Below are 21,227 nucleotides of genomic sequence, written 5' to 3' on the forward strand. Positions count from 1 at the left end.
GAAGCTGGATCTCAAGTCATGACAGGTCTGAGGCCCATGCTCTCCCCAGTCCAACATACTCCCCCAGAAGCAGACACACAAGGTCACAGCGCACAGCCAAAACTCACCTGTGGATACGCCGAGCCAGGGACTGGGAAGACAGCTGGGCGTGGCATGTGCTGGATAGTGTGTCCAATATACTGGGGATTACAGGGGATGTGAGTCTGAAGGGTGGTGTAAGGGTGGAGACCCTGTGTGTGTGTATGTGCCATTGCTGGCCCTGCCACTGTGTGCTGCTGGTACATGGTTGACCCCACAGAGATCACTGGCATGACGGTTGCTGCAGCAGTTACTGCAGCTGCCACTGTCACCGTGGTCGGCTCTGAGGTCACCCGGCTGTCTGCCAAGCCACGCGCTGCGTCAGACGCGGCCCGTGCGCCACCGGCGCTGCAGCCGGTGGCACCTTCTCTCTGGGCTGGGGTCCCACCAACAGTCTGTTCGTAAAGCCAGTACCACTGATGAGCTACTTCAAAGAGGACTTCTGGGTACACACCACCTCCTTTGGCTGCCTCTTCTACGGCCATGCAGGCCTTTTCCAGCATCAGGTTGTCCTGGGAGCAGTGAAACAAAAGAAGTTAAGAACGTAAAACAAGAAACACAAGAAGGAGAAACTACAAGAGGGGAAAAGTATAAGGCACTCTAAAACGACTAACACTATGGGGACCAGCCAGATGCTATGCAGCAGAATAACCAGTGTTATTCATGAAACATAAGAAATCCAGAGAACCAGGATTAAGGCTCTGCAGTAGCAAAGGAGCCAACCGCACAGATAACAGCAGCACATCCTTGATGCTAGAAATTGATGCCTTTTCCTGGTCTTAAAATCAAGAGTCAAACACTCTTAGAAGGGAAAAAGGGATTTTACCTTGGTATTTATTTTAAGGATCCTTAGGTGCACTACGTCCAGGTCGAATGCACTGAAATGCACACCATAATGCACCCCCAAAAGATCTGGTATAACATTACAGGTCTTACTAATTAGCATATCTATCCAAAATTCCCCAATGAGAGGCTTGAATGACCCCCCACCCCCCCGCCGGAACCTTCCCCTGGATGGTTCTATCTTAGTTTACAGAATGTGTTCTGGAGAGGACCTTGGGGTCTGGGGCACACTGATCCCTAGCTACGAAGCTTCTAAAATGTTTCATCTCTCAGCTGGACAAACAAGTCCAAGGATGTAGGCAAAAAGCACTAGGAATACAGAAGTTGTAAAAAGGTATAACAGGGGTATAAAAGAAAAGGCAAAAAATCATCATGGCATCAAAATCAGCCTCCACTAGCAACTGCCATGTGATGCTCACCTGTTCCTTACACTGCACCAGAGCCCTCTGGATCTCATTTGGGTTCAGGGCATGGGCATGAGGCAGGCAGCTGAGTGCCAGTTCAGCAGCTGCCCGCACCATGTTGGAGTCTCTGGCCCGTGAAGCTCTGTCTGCCAATGATGCCACCTCTGGAGGAGTTAGATGTCCATCCCAACACTCCACCAAGATGTTCAAGGCTGCGCTACCAATCTCCATGGCCTGCCCTAAGAGGAAGAGTGAGAGAGACTCTCGCACCACTGTATGCCCAGCACAGTTACAGTCAGCTTTCTCTCAACAGCAGGTGCACTCTTCACTTCCTTCAAGAGCAGTAACTGAGCCCAGTTGCTTCCCTTAGGGGTCGCATCAAATTTAGGTGCTTCCTCCCAAAACACAGGACAAACAAGAGCCCTCAATGAGCAAGTGGTGAGTGAGGACACCATTACCTAAGTTAAGCTAAAATGCATTGGAAATAGCAAAAAGTACTTGCTATAGCTGATTTTAGTACCCACAAAGCAGTCTGGACTATCAGTCTATTTCATCATTTCAGGAAAGCATGAATTTTCAAAGGTGTATTTTTTAGGCCTCTAAAAGCCATATGGATAGGTAGTAGGTATGGGTGCAATCAGAAGGAGGAGGAAAGTGAAAACTGAACACAGCCAAAAGAGCATGTTCAGACTTGACAAATGCCTGTCTCTTCAGCGTACCTCTGAAGGAGAGGTAAAGACCAGTCTCTGTATGAGAAGTGAGCTTTTTAGACTGAAGCATGCTGCAGTACAAACAAGAAGAGGTCACAAGAACTTTCCAGGCCAAAATAAGCACCATTTTGTAAATCACTGCTGATCAGCAACTACTGCAGCTGTGTGAGCTGCTTACATGGCTCCTACAGCACATCAGCATCACCATTCTCAAGAACAAGCTTGCTTCCCTACCCCCCTTTCCTGCCCAGAAGTACGCATCCCAATAAAGTTTTGCTGTAACCTGTGATCCAAGAGACATGGGATGAGTAAGTTCGAGAGAGCCAGTTAGGAGACACGAAGTTGTGCAGCCCTAGTGCGTACAGCCCAATCTCAAAGGCGCAGAGGTGAAGGTTGCGGTGTGGTCCCTGGTGCCCACCACTGGAGGAAGGGTGGGTGAAGATAGAGGTACTGCTGTTTCCACCTGCTTTGATAAGGACTGTTTTGGCCAATTCAAAGTAGAAGTGAGCAGCTGCCTCTGAGGGCTGGTTTGGGACATGAGGAGCATGGCTCTCCAGCCGCCTCCCTTTATACCTAGAAGAAAGAGGAATCTTTCAGACAACAAGTACCCCAAGTTTGCCAGCTGGAGCTCCTGTCTTTAGGGTCCAGAGGAAACAAAGCAAATTTTCCCCATAAACTGTTTCTTGATGCACACATGCCAAGTCCCCAACATCAGGCTTAGAGGTTGCCTCTCTGCATTGGTATTATTCATTACCTGCCAACTTCCACAGTCTTTGCACGGGCTCCCCCACTGGCTCTCCTACTGCCACTGGAAGAGGAAGATCCCAGTGAATCACTTGAAGAACTGCTGATGCTGTCACTGTCCTGTCCTCTGCCCCAGGACGTTGTTGCCCAGCCCCCACGTAGGGGACGCCGACTGAGTGTTGGAGAACTGTCAGAGGTGGTTTCCGGAGCACTGCTGTCAATACTAGCCATGCCTACAACACCAGAACCAACATAGAAACATCACCAGGGTTGGTAAATGTAATGCAGGTAGGTAAACTCCTAATCATATTACCTGCAGTACCAACTAAGATCACTTGTGTCAGCGACTGCCTTAAGGCTAGCAGGCATTCATTGTAAAATAAGAGAGATTAAATCAAATCAATTTGGCCACAGACATCAGTGTCATTTTGTAGTTCTTGCATTAAAATGCAGAAGAGTCCAAGAACAAGGTATCTTTTTTCCCCTTCACACCATCACAGCCCCTCAATCCACCTGCCAAGCCTTGTGGCAGAGTATAACAACAAGAAGCAAATATACATATAAAGTCAAGTTCCACAGATTATACGAATAAGAAGAAAACCCTTTAGACATATGCTGCACAACCGTCACATCCTCTGCCTCTAACTTATACCCTTTCCAAGAGAAGTGTAGAGAGGCAGCAGCTTCTCTGAATTTGTTTCTGAATCCAGGAGCACAGTGCTGCACTTCCAGAGTCAGCAATTATTCAGCTACAGGTATCTAATCCATAACACAGAACATAACTGGTGCAAGAATGGCATGGTAACTTGCCATACAGAAAGGGGCAGGAAATTTATGGAGCAAATCTTATTTGTCCATGTCAAACATCTCAGAGACACTCAGCTGCTTCTGTTGTACAGGAAAGGCTGACAAGTAAAATCACAGAGTCATAGAACAGGTTGCTCAAACGCCCATCCAACCAGGTCTTGAACACTCCCAGGGATGGGGTATCTCTGTGCAACCTGTTCAGAGCCTCACAACCCTCACAATAAAGAACTTCTTCCTAATGTCTAATCTAAATCTCTCCTCTTTCAGTTTAAAGCTGTTATCCTTTGTCATATCACTACATGTCCCTGTAAAAAGTTCCTCTCTGGCTCTCTTGCGCAAACAAGGGGTAAACCCCAGCAGACTGCCTAACAGAGCACTAGATGCTGTATGAACTAGTCCATTCCCACCTGTGTGTTTCTTCTTCTGCCTGACAGGTGAACCCCAGCATCTCCCATTGTATCCACCTCGGTTTCCAAGGGCCAGACGACTGGGGACCTTTCCCTCTTGTTTCAAAACAGTGGCCTCAGCAGCTGGCTCACAGGGAGACCTCTGAGAGCTCTCTGCATAAACAGGACAGTGACACAGTAAACATCATCTTGTTTCTGTATCTCTAAAACCAGACATGGCCATTTAAAAGATATAAATATCAAAAGATAAAGAATTTTTATAAAATGAATAGTATTTATGAGCAGGATTATCTCAGTTTTCTTTCAGTTATTAAGCACATCATCTGACACTAGGCCAAGAACATTTAAGTCAAGATTTGGAAAATAGGCTGCAACTATGGAAAATTTTAGCATAGCTGGTACAAAGCACTTCTCACCCTGTGCACTCTTCTCCACAAAGTTCTCAGGACTGCTCTGGACTGCAGTGCTTACAGCAGTTTGCTGAGTGACAGAAGTCCCTGGAAGCTGCTGGATAGCTGCAGCAGACTGGGCAGCATGTTTGGAAGGAGATTTTTGATTTGCAACTGTAGGCTTGCTGGATGAGTAGAAGGAACTCAGTGTCTGTGGTTTGTGAGTTTGACTCTCTCTGTCCAGGAGTTTGTCTAAAATCTTTAACAACAAGGGGAAGAAAAAAAAAGGCACTCAGCAGAAGGGTAAGAGACCAGGCATTACACTAACAGAAAGAGGGAAAACATCAAATAAACTTCCGGGTGGACAAAAAATTTCATTTGCTGGGGAAAAAAAGAAAATGCTTGTTCTCTAGGAAATAGGCATCATCTTCCTGCACTGAACAGTAGTGCAATGCACACTTTAAAGCCACGAGGTCTGCATTACTTGAGGAAGCAAAGACTCAGTAATAACTCATTTTCACTTGAAACAGCCACTGATTTTACTTGAATGTGGCAGTTCTCAGCCCCCACATGTCCTCCCCGGCAGAGGGAGAAAGTCCTTGCCAGGAATAAGAGACAAACGGGACTTTTGGATCTTCTTGGTCTTCAGATTGTTTATTATATCTTATCACTAATTTACATGCCACCAACACGGCATGAAGCAGAGCAAGTACCAAAAGGCAAATGCAGGAAAACTCAAGGCCCTTTTAAAGGTAAACTACCCAATAGTTACTAAGTACATACATTATTTTTACTTTTCTATCAATGCCTAATGAACTATCCATTCACGTAGCCCTGTACTGTGGCATTTTCTAACCAATCATTCTGTGCTACCAACACTGCAGAAAATGGAGTAGGTGAAGAAGAAGGAAGAGACCTGAAAAACCACAGAGATCCTCCATCTTGCCTTCATCTACTTACCATACTAATAAACCTACAAACTCTAAATTTTTCACCCTTAAACAAACTACATATTATACCACCACCTAACTCACTCTCTTGTAGATTCTAATTCATCCCAAAGCTTTGGCAGCCTTCTCCATGGACAAAGGTTAAAAACAGTGTTTTCCTGGGGGAATGGGTCCTTCAGGACAGGAAGAGAAACATCCCCTGCACTTTGGTTCCAACACCTGAAAAGCACCCAAAACTCACAAAAAAGTAGTAGTTCTGGTATATCAAGGACAGAATGGAGGATTCTAAATTTAGCTCTGCCAGATGTTGTTGTTTAAGTTACAAAAATTCCATGCTCACCATTCAGAAAAATCCTTTCACACATTATTGAGAAACTGGCACTTACACTGGCCTACACTTAAACTGGCCTTACACTGGCCTACAGCAACGCTTTCTTGTCTTAATTTATTATGTAAGTGGGGAACAATGCATCACCACATTTTAAGGGTTTGTCCACTTCTACTGTTTGTTCTCCATATTTAATCAACACCACAAGTCTGACGGACCATTTATGTGCAGATGATTGATACCACAGCGTCTCTGAAGAAGAGTATAGCAAAAGTGCTTCTCTTTCAGGAGACAAAAAGACACTAATGTACTTGCTGTGTAGGAGGACTTCGGAATATAAGATTAATAAAACCCTTTCTGAAGCTTCAGCAGTTTTCAGTATTTTTTTCTTCCTCTGGGGTGGAGAGGCAGAGTTTTACTCTCTCTCTTGCATAGGAAATTAAGACACAGGTGTACTGAACTAATATATCAAAGAGGTGAGAGGTTAAGAAACAGAGGCTTTGCTAGGTATACTATTCTGCAAGCCAATATCCCTGCAGCAAAACATGCAATCCCCAGACCACACACAGACTGCACACTGAAAAAACAAACACTTCGGAGAGAATTTGTCTTAGCAGGTAAACAAAAGCAATAAAAGCAGTGACAACACATCTCCTGAATGGACCTTAAGAAACCTATGGAAAGAGTGCCTCTCCCAGGGCAATGCATGCTGCACAATCAGGTTTGGGATCAGTGGATGAATATAAATACCACAATATAGCTTGTAAAACATCAGTATGTGACACAGCAACTTATACTCACTGGCAAAACTATCAAATCCATCAAAACCTAAACATAGTTTGCCTTCCATCTCCCTCTCTCCCTTCAAAGGGAAACTCACCTTCTTCAGCTTAGACTGATCATCCTTGTAAGTAATCATCAGGGCTAGTGCCAGATCCCCTTTCTCCCTTCGTGTGCCTTCACACAACAGAGGATGTTCTGCTTCACTGACAGTTGTTTTCATACCTGCAGCCCATAAAAGAGAGCATGAAGAGACAAGTGAGTTAATGGGACTACACTGCATCCTGAGCACTATCTATACCTCAGACTGTTTTATTCCCCTCACTGTTACAGGAAAAATAAGATTTTTTCCTCCTATTTTTCTGTTAACTTCAGAAATAGGCCATGAATAAACAGAAGCTGCTGTCTGTCCCTAGAATACTCAGTTAGTTACAACTGTCAGAACAACCATATACTAAAAGGCCACAGGAAGAGTCCAGGCAAGCCTAAAACCCTATCTTGAATCAAAACTTTTGTTTTCTGCAGATATTACAAGCCAGCATTCCAACACCATAAAAAACTCATCATCTTGCTCTCAGAGGTGAGGCAACAGAGAACAGGCCTTGTCTAATCCCTTTTATTCCTTTTTGCATACAGCTTTAAAACAGGCATACAGTATTGTCATCATAACATGTATATAATCACTGCTTTGTTGCTGAAGCAAATGAGGCAAGAATTCAGTATTATGCTAAGATCCTGAATTATATCATAAAGCTTGAGAGTACTTCTGCTAGTCTTTCACTACCATTGTCTACTCTCTTCTGAAATGATTGTCTTTTGTTCTCTGAAACTGTCCATCTCCATTGAAGTCTAGGCAATACATATTTTATGACAAAAGAGCAAGCAGAATGCTAAAATTCATGTTACTACTTAAACATTGAGGTCTCATCCCATATTCTCCTTCCATTTTTTCACAGCTTTGCAAAGATACCACAACCCTGGCAGGTAGAATTCTGCATCTGGTTCTGTCAAACTGTGCAAACACTTCCATTTCTGCATCAAACTGGAATGAACTATTAACTGTCACCATTCAAAATGGGAAAGGCTGCAGAACATGGTTGAAGGCAGACTTTTCTTGTAAAAGATTCTTACCAAGGGCAGCAACAGCTGCCTCAAAACCAAGCTCTTCGTCTCCAGGCATTTCATTATTCCAATTACGGCTTGGGGGTCTAGAGCCTGTAGGAGAAACCACTGAAAGAAGACAACAGAATTAGTGTTCAGCTTTCAAAGCTAAGGCTTCAAAGCAAAAGACATTTCTGAGAGCTTTCTGAATTTGCAGAGCTTCCTGTGGTCTTGTTCTTAGCCTCATACCAGTTTCAAGACCACAGCACCTTGTGGGGTTTTTTTCCCATTTCTCTCTCTAACCTCAGAAGGCTCCAAACCAGGCAAGTATATTGCCAAGTCAATCTTCTAATCCCAGGTTTTTGTGTTCTTTTTAAATTCTAGATTTATATTAGCTTCCTCTGAATATAACCAGCACAAAAGCAGAAAAGTCAGTAATTCATTTTACAAACACACACAGAGTGCTGAAATGTGTTAAATGTGCAGTTGTTTTCAAATGTAGGCAGAAGGAGAAACAGTTCCACTGAGGGACAAAGTATCTTTAAAGCAACATAGAGGCAAGTGCAAGCAACAGCGCATGAAGAATAAAACTTTGGTTGTTCTCATACAGAAGAGAGTTTCATTTTGAAAATCCCTCAAGACCTGGCATCTCAGAATATGCCCTGCACACACTCAGGTCAATGCAGTCAGTACCTGGAGTGCACAGGACATCAAATATAAAGCTTGCCAACATCAGAGGCAGGACAGGACGGTAATCACACAATGTCCCTTCTCGAAGTTCTTCAGCTCTTCCTCGAATAGTATTCATCTCATTGGTGCCCAAGGGAATCTTCTTCAAGAGGGCTGCAATCTCAGATTCCTGATAAGCCAACTTCACCTGGTATTATCCACAAAGAAACAGAAGAAAAGCTGTCAACAGCACAGTTCCCCTGTGGGGTGCAGACCATTTTCCCCATTACATAAAGTACAGCAATAGTTTTTATTGGTTTATTAAATGATAGCAACTCTTACCAGCCTAGCCACCTTTGCCATTCTCTCCACAATGAAAACAGGTTTTCAAATCTAAGAACAGTCTTGCTTCAAATTTATACACAAAATCTCTTACTCAAATGATCACTCTTCTGCTGCATACAGAAAAAATGCATGAGCTCTCATAAGAACATCAGCAGAAGTATCTGACTGGATAAGCCAGTGGAAAAGGTGGTTACTGGTAATTGTAGGAAGAAAGGATGCTATGTTAAGCGATACACCCATTTGAGACACCAGAGACCGATTAGCAGAAGAATGGGCACAGCATGGAAGCACACATGCCATCAGGATGAAGACATTTTGCTATTATGTGTCTGTATTCTCTCCATTCTTAACACGTGAAAGTAGTAGGTAGCAAGTGACTACCAATCCCACAATCTTCTAATCAGACCACAAGAAGTACAAATAATTAGCATAAAAATTGTAGTTGGTGGATATCTAGCAACAATATGCACTCTGAGGGACTGAACAACCCTGCAGCAAAAAAGCAAGGTGGCTGTAAATCACACAGACAAAGTCTTTACTGGAGACTTCTTTTTCAGAATAGGAATCCTAATAATAATCAAGGTGTGTCCAAAATAATATGCTTGCACAGGGCATATGCTTGCTTGCCAATGAATGAGGTATCAACAAAGGCAACAATTTTCAAACATGCAATAATCACTCCAATTACCCCTAAGGAATAACTTCAAACCATTTCACCAATACAAATATGAACAAATATGGATATTTACAAATGACTTTATTTTCCCCAGATTAGAGAAGCAAACTGAAAACATATTTAAGATGAGAAGTAGGCTATTCTAATCAAAATAATACATTCATAAAAGATTTTGTACTCATCTAAATATTTTCAGGCCTATAGCTTCATGTGAAATCAAAGACCTTTTGGCCCATGAAGTCTGAGCTTCCTTTTAATGAAGGTAACAACAGCTGAAGTGATATTCCTAATCATTTTTCTGGCAGATCAGCATGTGCTAATGGGATGTGCACTCAATTTAGTTCCACTGCAATTCATTTTAAGAAAACATATAAAAGCATAACCAAACTTCAGGTGTTGAAATTTAAACCATGTGAGCAAACACATTCCAACAGAGTAACGTTGTTTATGGATACTGTCTTTTTGAGATATTTCATACCTCCAGAGCCTTGGTAGAGGCAGGTGGTCTCTGCAGCTCCAGAGCAAACATTCCTATTCGGAAGGCCAGGTTGTGGTACTCCAGCCGCTCACTCAACACAGTCAGCAAGAAAGCAGCTTTAGACAAGGTGTTGGTTGCCATCCATGTCTGCTTGCTGGTTGATACCTTGTTCTTTTTGCCCTGTTTGAGGAGGAATTTGTCACAGGACACTTTCCTAAACATCCTAAATGACTCTGTGCTTGTCTTCTAACCTTTGCAATAGTTATACACAGGAGAAAGAATAAAATACATTTAGATTTTTTTCCTTATGCAGAGGAATCTCAAATTTCAGTGGTTACCATTGAACATCATTGCTTCCCCTATGTCACCCCAGCACAACACAGTGGAAGAGCTGGCCTGTGGACAAGACACATGTCCACTATTGGACTGATGCTGTGCAGGCAGATGTTGCATGCCTGTCCCTTCCAAGGGAACCCTTCCATACAACAAACACTGCTTAGTGTCACTACAGGTGAGTTTCCAGAAGTTTATGCTTATTTCTTTCTTGTCCAACCCTCTTATCCTGAAACAGCAAAACTACTAACATTTCCAGCGAGGCACACTATGAAATAGGAGACTAAGGTTTTGAAGAGAATCACAAGAAACAGGGTCTCCTGCACAGAGATGCCCTAAAATCAAGACTACTGATGGTTGCTGTCATCTCTCTACCTTAGTTGGTGGCTGCTCCACTTTGAGATCTGGAGGGTTGGCCAGTAGGTCCCTGGCAAGCTCTACAGTCAAGCGGCAAGCCTCACTACTGTATCCATGAGCATACAGGGCCTCTGCACAGGCAAACAGGATCTGCAAGAAGGAACAGATGGTCATATTCAAACCACACTACCCCAGCCTAGAGTCAGCCTGCTCAAACCACCTGTCACAAAGACTCTGCAAACACAATTCACGACTAACTTCAGCAGCAGGTATTCTCAGAGTCCTCCCTGCCTAGACCTCCACCACCACTCCCCTAAAAAGCCTTTTCTTATGTAATTAAGTCCCATCCGCTCAAAAAAACCTAAACCCCAAACTACCACTGTTTTCATGCATCGCCATTTGGCTGCTTGCTTACACAGATTCAAGCTCTAAACACATTTTGGGGTTATTACAGGAACAAGACAGAGTTTATTTAGATTGTCTCTCCTTTCCAAAGGACTTCTGCTTAAATAGTTGGATTTAAATTTTTCTTGCTGAGCATGTCTCAGTCTTACTTATTTTTAGTTTCAGATAATTTTTGTCATTTCCAAGGGTGAGACTAGGTGAAAAACACACACTGCTTTGTCTATGTTTGTAAATCCTGAAGTGAGAGATGGGATTAACTAAAACTGGGACACACTTGCAGTTAGCACAAAAATAGGGAATCAAGCTTGTGGGAAACAGACGTATGCTACCACTGCATTAGGCTTGTAGGTACCTCATGATACAATTGGTTATCACAACATTATAATTAAGCACTTGATTTAACAACATCCTAGGTTAAGTGTGACAGCTATGAGGGTGGCGAGCCGTGATTTATACAATACATAAAACTGCAAACCAGCATTTTGAACTAGATTCAGCTCACCTCCATCCGGTTCTCCTGTTCCAGAGGCTTTATACCAGCAAATACATCCTGCTCCTCTTCAATTCCCCCTTCAGCTTTGTCATCATCTTCCTTTGCTACCTCTTGTGGATTCAGATAGTACACCTGGTAATCATCTTCCTCTTCTCCATCATCCCCTCCCCCTGCTGCACCATTCTCTCCCACTTCTTCTGGCTTCAGACTCACACCACCAGAGTTCTCATCCGCAGAAGGCAGGTCATCATCGCCACTACCCATCTCCCCCACAGGATCCTTGGGGGATTTCTTGGCCATGGAACTGCTCCTGACAGTGGGCTCAGGTCCCTCAGAGAAGTACACTCCACCATCCTCCTCAAATGCATCCCTGTAGCTCCTGCTCAGTGGACTTTCTGTAAAACTAAAGGTGTTGCTGGCTTCTGCCCCCAATGCCAAGCTGCTGTCATCCAGGCTCATCTCTGCCAAATCTGGCTCCAGAGAGCTGTCCTCACTGCTCATGCGGCGTTTCCCACTATGTTTACTGGTCAAGCCTTTGCTCACTGGCAACTTTGCTTTGCCCACTGCAGTCTTATACACAGCTTTATCCCCTTCTGCTGAGAGCCGTCTCAGAACCCTCTGTGGCGTTTCAGAGACAACTTTCCGCTTTCCACTAAGTTCTTTCGGACGCACTGCTGGCTCCTGGGGAGAGGGCCGCAGCCTGTCCCCGGGCTGCAGACACGGTCCCCCGGGCTCCTGGCCGTGGGTTCTACCAGCCTCACAGGCACTTTCTACACACTGTAACCGGCAGCTCCTCTGCTGGATGGCCTTCACCCAACAGAACGAGTTCTTCTTGTCAGTGCTGCTATATGTAATCCCAGGAATGGGATAAGCTTCCTCCCAGTTGAAGTAACAGGCTTCTACAGCTGGCTTGAAACCTTGGAAGAGCTTCTCCAGCGATTTCTTGTGCTGACCCCTCTTAACATTATCTATGACTTTCAGCTGCCACTGTCTGAGCTGTGAGCAAAGATCCCTGCGCCTAAGAGAAGACAGAGGACAGGTTAGGAAGCAAACAAAAAAAAGCACCTGCAACAAATTTCTACGTAACCCACAGAACACTTCCTTCCTTTGGCCAACAACATCATCTGCTGAATTAAGAAGTACAGACAGCATTAGTAAGAAGACAAGCTGAAAAAACAAACACGTATATTAACAGCTAAGTTCTAGACAGGTTCATGATACAGAAAGAAAATGTGAACAATACAAAGCACAATACAAACCGGAGGTTTAAAATAAAACAGTCTGCCCTGTTTGCTTATCTGCCCTAAATAAGGTGTTAGTGATTTGAGTCTCAGCAGTCTCAGACCAGTGAGTACCACAGGGAACTGCCGTTGGAAACACTCATAAAATAGTTTGCAGCAGCTGTCAAACAGCCCTGTGAATAACTCCAGTTAAGACATTCACAAGTACAACCTAAATAGCCTACCCTGGGAAGCACAATGACAGACAGGACCACTTAGGTGCCTCCCAGACACTTAAGTCTTTACCCTGATGTGCCTATATAGAGGCCAGCAATTTAATTTAAGCTTTAGCAGGCTGTCCTCAGGAGAATAAACTGTTGCAAACCATAGGGACAGCAACAATTGATGTTCAAATAACTTTGAAGAAGCAGCAATCTGGCAGAGTTATACAGACTTGTATTACACAATTAGTCCCATGCCCCCATATTACTATGGGAAGAACAAAACAGTTCTGCATTTCCCAGCTCCAAATCTCACATAGGGCCTATTCACATGAGCAAAATAGTGTAAATGGTGATCTAATTCAAGAGAAAAAGACATTTCTAGAAATTGCACCAGATGTCTCAATCAACTGCCATCCTTTTTCTGCCACACATTTTAGATATCTAATGTACAATCCCAACACTTCAATTCTACCAGATTGCCTATCAAAAGTAAAAGAACAAGAAAACAAAATAATAATTGAGGTGACCCAATTTAGGTGCAAAGGGTAATAGGACAAAAGGGACTAAACAAAATGGACGACTTATATTTGTCCACTCAAGAAATTAATTAACAAGGAAGCAGACTGGTAGGGCTTAATCAAGGAGAAGATTTTCAGAAGGAAAAAGGAGCAGAAGCTACTCAGGAAGGGTAACATAAGGGTGAGAGTTTGTGAAGTCTCCTTATGATTCATTGTAAAGAATGGAAGTATGAGTAGAAGAGGGTCCTTGGAGACTATTCAAACACCAAGAGAATAGGTAATCAAGCAGGAGCATTTCAATTATTCACTAGCTCAAGTAGGAGATCTGAGCAAATTTGAACTGCATCAAATAACTCAAATGTGAATATATTTAGCACAACTTCATACGTTATTAATGGCCAAAATATTTTGTGCTTTTTCTATGTGATTTGATTGATGTTTGTGTTTATTTTAAGCTTGATTCCCAGTTTCCTACAGTTTTTGTCTTCAACTCCTATATTTAGCTACTTCATATTGTAAACTGTACAAGACAGAAACTGCATCCATTTTCGTGTCCCTGATGTACCTTACATAGGGCATTTTATTAATGCTACACAACAATTCAGAGAAAGAAAATCCTGTTAATGTGTAATTGTTCTGAAAATACCATCCTGTTTTCATTTGTTCTGAGAAACTATTTCTGAGAATTTACAGCACATTAGACTTAACCAATACATTTTACACACCACACTTTGTAGACGAGATGTACAAAACAAACTATTAGGATGTCAACCACAGTATCTCAACAGGAGCTCTCAGTACCTCCTCTGCTACTCAACTGCTGCTAAATAAAGACGGTGCTAAATAAAGATGGCAGTGATTTACCAACACACAATATGGTTTAGAAATCTGCAGAAGCAACACAGTTTTTTCTCAGACAATTGAAAACACTGACTGAAAATCATACACTGATGACAATGTTTACCAATACACTGCAGAGAACACACTCCTTAAGAGCAGAGAAAGTAAGAACTGGTTCACCTTGAAATACACAATACTGAATTACTGGGCTAAACAGAATTCAATTGAAGTGCTGAATGGTTAAATATAAAAACCTTTCAAATTAACTGGTAGCTGGTGCTATCATTCAAAGAAATTTCTCCACTGGGACACTAAAACGCAGAATTACACCCACATGTAAGAAAGGACTCTCAGAAAACAAATTAGTCACACTAGTTGATGTTGCTAAAAGTAAGCAGCAACAGCAATTAAAGTAATTATAGTGCTTTGAATCTTACACAGCACATAGTCCAGAAGAACTAATGGTTGAACAGGTAATGAGGTAATGATACACAGAGAGAGAGGTCTTGTGTTTAGTGTGGTTCAGTATCACAGAAATTAAAGAGACAGGAACTGATTCTGTGGCTCACCTCTGTGGACTAATAGTTGGGTCAAGGACAGCCAGCCTCCAAAGAACCACCATCTCATCACACATGCTTGCACAAGCATGAGCAGCTACTTCTGACTGGCCATTGCTGCGTCCTGTGTGCCCACTAGCACTGCTGTGTGATGCAGATGTTCGCACACTGTACCACCAGCCAGTTATCTGCAGAAGAAAAAGTTCAGTGGAGCTGTGTTGTGGCCAACATCTCAACCCCTGCTCTCACTTCATCTCATAATTCCAAGAAAACGGGATCTGTAGTTAATACCAGGTTTTCATTCGACTCCAAAATAACTATGACCATTAAAGCAGTATTAGTTTTTGAGAACTAAGGGCCTCTCAAAATTTCTCTGGTTAGAAGGCACATGCCCAAAGAACAAAATATTCACAGGATGTTCACTTCCTAGAGGCCTTCACACTTGGAGAGAAAAAGTGAACAAATGTGATAAATGAAGCATTTCTTTTCCCCAGCTCAAAGTTAAGGTATGGGATGGAGCAATAAGGAAACTTACACTGCAATTTGTATTACAGACTGAGGTCAAAGTTCTGATCTATCAAAGGAAACCTTTTTTTCTAATATTATTTTAACAAAATAAAAAAAGTACTACTTCAATCCACCAAAAGATATCTTCCATAAAGGTAACAAAAGAATCTGAGATTCTATCACACAACATATATACTTAGCTCATATGTGACATGCTTTGTTTAAAAAAAACAGAAACAAAACAACAGTAAAATAAATCACCTTGATTGGGAAGAAATTAAATCAAGTATGCTGAACAAAAGAAATCAGACTCTAAATACTCGTGTTAGGAGAACTGAGGCATTTGGGGAATATAGTGTTATCAGGACATCACTAAATAAGAACAAGAGCAAACTCTAACATCCTTTTAGTGTGAAGAGGCACATGCCCGTAACGCACATAGGCTACTGAAATGATTGTATTCAGCCATGGACTGTATAGACACAAAGCACCAGTTACTGGCTCTGCTTCATTCCCCAGAACATCCCCCCACTCCAAGCAAAGAGATACCTGCTCATAGTTGAGACACTGGTCAGTCAGAATCTCCAGCAAAGGAGCTGCATTGCTATCCCGCCTCTTAAACATCTCCCGCACAATGGAAAGCAAGTTCCAGATTCCTTCAGGTTCTCTTCCTCGCAGCGGACGCAGCAGACAAGCCCACTCAGCAGCAGCTGGTGGCTCAGTGGAAGACAGATACATTGAATTCACATCACTGTATATAAAGCAGAAGAATAAGGATGAGAAAAAATTAAATCAAGCACAGTCATACAAAATCCTGAGTATAGTCTACATCCAGGAATATATTTGCCCTTCAGTGGTGCAGACATGAATAACCTAAAAGACAGGATGCATAATGAGCTCAAGAACACCACACAAACAAAATATTGTACAAATACAGTCTGCTCCACTGAAGTAACACTGGACAACCTATGCAAAAATACAGTCCAGAAGAGTGACAATGAAACTGAGCATCCTTCAGTCCAAGGCATACAGGCTATATGGTGAATGAATTTCCAGATCACATGAACATCGCATTTTCCCTTCAATGGGAAACAGTTTACCTGAAAACAACAGGAGAGGGTCCACAGAATTTATGAAGGGTTTTCTTTATGTTGTCACTGAGAGTAGATTCATCCAAGTACCAGGTGCTTTGATCTGATGCAGAGGGTCCAGCAGTGGGATCTTACAAAAGAAAAACACATTTACAGTCTGCAAGCTTTGAAGATATTTTACTCTGTGTGCCCAACCACAGAGTTAATAAGGAGTACGTGGGCAGTGCTACCCAAGTTATTTCACCCATTATTGAACACCCTATTCAGAATTATCTTAAAATGCTACAATAACATTACCTTCAACACTGACAACACTAAACTAGCAGCTTCTTCTTGACCAGAAGGGTAATGGAGTATTAAAATAGGAATGCTCTAACATCTTTGGTAACCAACACTTAGGTAAGCTACCCCAAGTCACAGCTAACCCAATCTAGTGTTACCAACAGTCCTGTTTTAAGCAGGAACTTGGGAGAGGTCCCCTTCAATCACCATTTCCAGCAATCTATATTTAATGCTAAATTAAAAAGAAAAACACTTTGTTAGAAAGTGCCTGATGTTCCCTTCCTCTGCAAGCATTCTGAGGTGCCTACTGTTGTGCCATATATACACCTAAGTGCCAATACTCATCCCTTTTCCTTGATTTCTATCTGCAATCCAAGCTACAGGTTAAGAAATCTGAAGCTATGGAAATACATCCTCTTTCTATCTGTGATACAGATTACTGGAAAAAGATACATTAAAATTACCTGGGGCTCCACACACTGTGTTGATGGCAGTAGACTGAGAAGATAATAATTCGTCCAGCAAACGCTGAGCTGTTGGAAGAATCTGAAAACATGAAGCAAACTTTCAATATACACAGTATTTCTTATCCTGATATACCCAGCAAAAGATCGTGACTGAAGTACTCTGGTAATTTCAGTACAGAATACACAGAGCTACGTTTTCAAAAGGACGACAGAGGGTGCTAAAGATCACACAATGGCCACAAGCTGTCACACCTCTCTCACAGCCCACGCACGGCTCACTTTCTGCAGTCACACCCTAAGCAGTAAACAAAAGCATCAGTTTATGAGCTCCCTTCTCATTTCTTGAGGAATAGGAACTCACAGAGAGTGATACTGCAACTAATTTTGAGAGTTAGGGAAGTCACTGCTGTCAAGGTCACCATTTTCCTGGACTTTGAAAGATCTTTCTTGTTCCTAAATCATTTCTCTAAAACCCAAGCAAACGGGTGCAGGGGACCAACTATAAAATACATATACACATAATTTTGGGGGCAGACTTTAATTTATTTACCATCCAGTTAGCAAAGGGATTCAGTAGTAAATGAATGCAATTTCAGCACTAATCATAGCTTCTGGACCAGCTCAGAGCATAAGCAGAGAAGGTTCACACTCAACTGTAACATCCTATGTAGATATACCCTTAACGTGCTATTTTTGAAAGAAAACTGCACAGTAGAAAGAGTTTTTTCCCCAGACTAAGTCTGGGCTGAAAGTGTGGGTCCATTTAGCCTTTAGTATGCACAGAACAGGCAAATTGTTAATCCACATAATTAGGATTTAAATGACTTGCAACAGAATGTCTGATATTATTCACCTCTCTCTGTACAACAGCTGAAGCAAAAGAGCACTCTTACTGTAAAGCAAGGCACATTCAGGACACCTATATTTGCAAATAATACAGATACATCTCAGACGGAAGACAAAAATGATTCAGAAGGATATGTTGCATTTCAATCACCTGAAGAAACAAATTCAGCACTAAGCTATTTTGTACCTTTTTCCCACTACTACATATTATAAGAAAAGTCACAGGTCTTGGCAGTGTCACACCTTAAGGTTGAAGTAAAGTACCAGAGACCTGCAGTGACTCTCCTTTAGGCTTTTTTTGCTAAGATATTCATGTTTAATTGGAATAGGAGTACTGGCTTCGTTTTGGGAAATAGCTCTTGGGCAAAGAACTAGGTAATGAATTCCAGCTGCTTTTTCATCATTTTCATAAATATAGAAAACACTTTCTACAGAGTTTCTGAAAAACATCTAACTGAACTCCTATAGACCATCATTCCCTTACACTTGAAAGTAATCCAGCACTACATTTACTGTACCCTGTCATTCACAAACTGGAAATAAGGATAAAATAGAATCATGCATACAGCCTGCTCTAATTCTACATCATGTAGTTAAAATATGGGGTCCCAAGGAATTAAAGTATCTATCTCCACCCAGAAATCTTGAAGACCAGGAATAAGACTGTTGAAAGAGTTTGGGGTGTGACTTGCTGATTTCAAAAAAATTACACAACATAGATTAAGACATATCTCCCAATAAACCCTAAACTTTTCTGCTGGGCAGCAATCATCAGATTATCTGTCAAAACAGTAATAATTAATTAATCCAGATGTTCCTGGTGCACAGACGGTACATGTGACCAAAGGAGAAATAAACCCTGCAGAAAGGAGCAGACACAGAATATCTGAAAGCAAACAACTCACATGCCTCACATTCAGGAAACAACTACCACCACTACTAACCTTTCAAAGCCCTCCCCTACTAAGTACCAGACTGTGCCATAAAGCTCAGTCTGAGGAGAGAAAAAAGCTTTGCCTGTTACGCAATGCAGCAAGAAGCACACACTACTGGTGCTCACCTCTCAGCAACAACAAAGCAGTATTTTTATATCACTTTCATATTGCAGAATTCCTCTATTTCCCCTCATAAGAAGATTAGTATTTCTGTAGGAAATTTAGAGGACATTTTAGCAATAAAATATCTTAGTGTCCCAAGCGAAACACTGTAATATGAATTTTAGGCACATGCTGCCAGTAATCTAACTCGTATTTAAGAGGAGTGCATTACAAATGCACTGCTGAAATGTGACAGATACCCATGCAGGTCAGTTTTTCTTAATCTCCTTTAGGTGAACCAGCATAAAAGAGTTGCCAAGCCCTTTATTTTTAAAGCAGTCATTTCACAATCACTTAGGTATTCTTGTGTATTTTGTGCAAACACTTTAGGCAGATGATATAAATGACCCGACCTTGAACAACATAGATATTTAAGGAAAAAGAGAGCAGACTTTGACTAAAAAAATGTCATGTCTATTACTTTAAATTATTCTTATGAATCCCCAAGGAGCTACACTGGGGGAAGTCCAAAGACTACCAGTTAAGTGCATTAGAAAGTGCCCACTTAAGGCACATACAATACTTTACCTGGGTAGTTCTCTGCACTTAGCTAACCAAACACACAAAAAAGACACAAGCTGATTTGGGCTGACCTAAGTTTTCAACAATCATGCACTTATTTACTGTGTTTGATCTTTCACGAGCTCAGCATATATTCATGCTGATATGAATAGCCACCACTCTTCTTTCTCCTTTTAAGACACTTCAAATCTTTTACTTGGCAACAGACAATTGTTGAATAATAGAAGAGCAAACCTGAAAAGAGCAAGAACTGAATGCCTTCCCAGCAGCTCACAAATGAATAGGGATAACTGGTTATCTTGCAACAAAAGACATAATATAAATTGACCCAGAATAAAGATAACTGAATTTAACAACTCATCAGTCAGATGATGGTCCCCACTTACCTGTTGTGGAAGTTCACTGATTAGGTACTGAGCAAATTTTTGCAACTGGTCTCTTTGTAACCGAGACAAAGACTCAGAAACAGGTGCTCGTAAGCACACTGCAGATGCCTGAAGAAAGAAAAGGAAACACAAACTGCCATTAATGAAGCTGTGTCCACCAAATGGATGAAGTGTCACAAACACTTGCTACGCTGATGCATAGTATGCTTGGTCTTGATGGCCAATTTTTTTTCTCTGAAATTATGTAGTGTGCTGCAGATAAGATGCAAATAAACTGTCTAGGCTTTATAAAAACTGTTTTCAAGAGTTTTTTTCAAGGAAACTGCTTTAACAGCTGTGCTTAAGATCTGTTGTTGCTAGCAATTGCACAAATACTGGCACAGATTTCACAAACAAACCTCTAAAATAGGACATTATCCCTTAAGCTTCTGGCAAACCAACCAGCTCTGTGGGGGCATGTTTCACAGAATCACAACCATCTCATTTATCTCATTAGGGTTTCTTAATTCAGTCTTAAAATCTCTTTCCATATCTTAGAACAAATTAGATTATAAAAAGTCACCACTAGCTTCTTAACCTTTTTCACCCACATAACAAAAATGTCCTACTTAAAATTTAACTGGTACACAGTCAAGAGCACTTTGATAACAAAGATACTTCAGATACTGTCTTGTCTACATAGAGCAGTACACCTTGGCTTGTAACCTGCTAGTGTCAGAAGTCAGTTTATACAAATAGAAAAATCCTTTCACTATCACTTTTCAGGTGGAGAAAGGATTGGAGGCAAAAGAATGATTTTTATCTTACACAGCGTCCAAACTTTCTGAGTGTAAATAATATACAGGACAATTTTTTTTCTAGCCTCACTCTCCACATCCACCTTTTAGAACTCAAACTATGAATTCAAAGCAGAACCCACTTTTTTGCCAAGTCTCCAGTCCTAAGCACAGAAAGTAGACCAATATTCTGATTATTTCACAAGAGTATGTATCTAAGCCAATTACACTTGTCCATTGTGAAATACTAACAAGCTTCATCAGGTTATTAGCACTTATTTAAGTATCTGGAGTTGATCATAAGCATGTTAGCTGTAAAATGTTCTGTGACAGCAGAAAATCTTCTGTTTCCTTCAATCATCAAAACTTAATCCTGTGTTTCTCAGCCTCCCAAAGCAGAGGAAATTAAACTGTATGCAAGACCAAACCCTCAGCTGGTGTAATTCCTCTTGATTCTACACATTTTCAACTGAAGCTAGTTAGGATATAAAATGCCTACTTTTTGCTCTATAGAAGGCCATATAGAATAAAAGCAGTCAAATAAAAACATAAACTTAACTGCTTGAAATCTGCAAGTCAAAATGACAGTTACCTGCC

General features: G+C 41.6%; 1 protein-coding gene across 3 annotated transcripts in view; it reads right to left on the reverse strand.

Annotated features, from left to right (window-relative positions):
• Positions 1-21,227, reverse strand: part of ZSWIM8 (zinc finger SWIM-type containing 8) — a 59,041-nt gene that overhangs the window by 7,882 nt on the left and 29,932 nt on the right. For all 3 annotated transcript variants that reach the window (XM_069019357.1, XM_069019356.1, XM_069019358.1), the window contains exons 5-21: positions 19,855-19,962; positions 17,001-17,082; positions 16,264-16,384; positions 15,713-15,914; positions 14,669-14,844; positions 11,307-12,315; positions 10,418-10,549; positions 9,710-9,889; positions 8,235-8,418; positions 7,572-7,670; positions 6,541-6,665; positions 4,410-4,641; positions 3,994-4,146; positions 2,790-3,012; positions 2,319-2,608; positions 1,341-1,564; positions 108-590 (exon numbers count right to left, since the gene is read on the reverse strand). In XM_069019357.1, the coding sequence (XP_068875458.1) occupies positions 108-590; positions 1,341-1,564; positions 2,319-2,608; positions 2,790-3,012; positions 3,994-4,146; positions 4,410-4,641; positions 6,541-6,665; positions 7,572-7,670; positions 8,235-8,418; positions 9,710-9,889; positions 10,418-10,549; positions 11,307-12,315; positions 14,669-14,844; positions 15,713-15,914; positions 16,264-16,384; positions 17,001-17,082; positions 19,855-19,962 (4,023 nt within the window). The remainder of the gene's footprint in view (positions 1-107; positions 591-1,340; positions 1,565-2,318; positions 2,609-2,789; positions 3,013-3,993; positions 4,147-4,409; positions 4,642-6,540; positions 6,666-7,571; positions 7,671-8,234; positions 8,419-9,709; positions 9,890-10,417; positions 10,550-11,306; positions 12,316-14,668; positions 14,845-15,712; positions 15,915-16,263; positions 16,385-17,000; positions 17,083-19,854; positions 19,963-21,227) is intronic.

Source organism: Aphelocoma coerulescens, chromosome 6 (genome assembly GCF_041296385.1).
Source record: "Aphelocoma coerulescens isolate FSJ_1873_10779 chromosome 6, UR_Acoe_1.0, whole genome shotgun sequence".
NCBI lineage: Eukaryota > Metazoa > Chordata > Aves > Passeriformes > Corvidae > Aphelocoma > Aphelocoma coerulescens.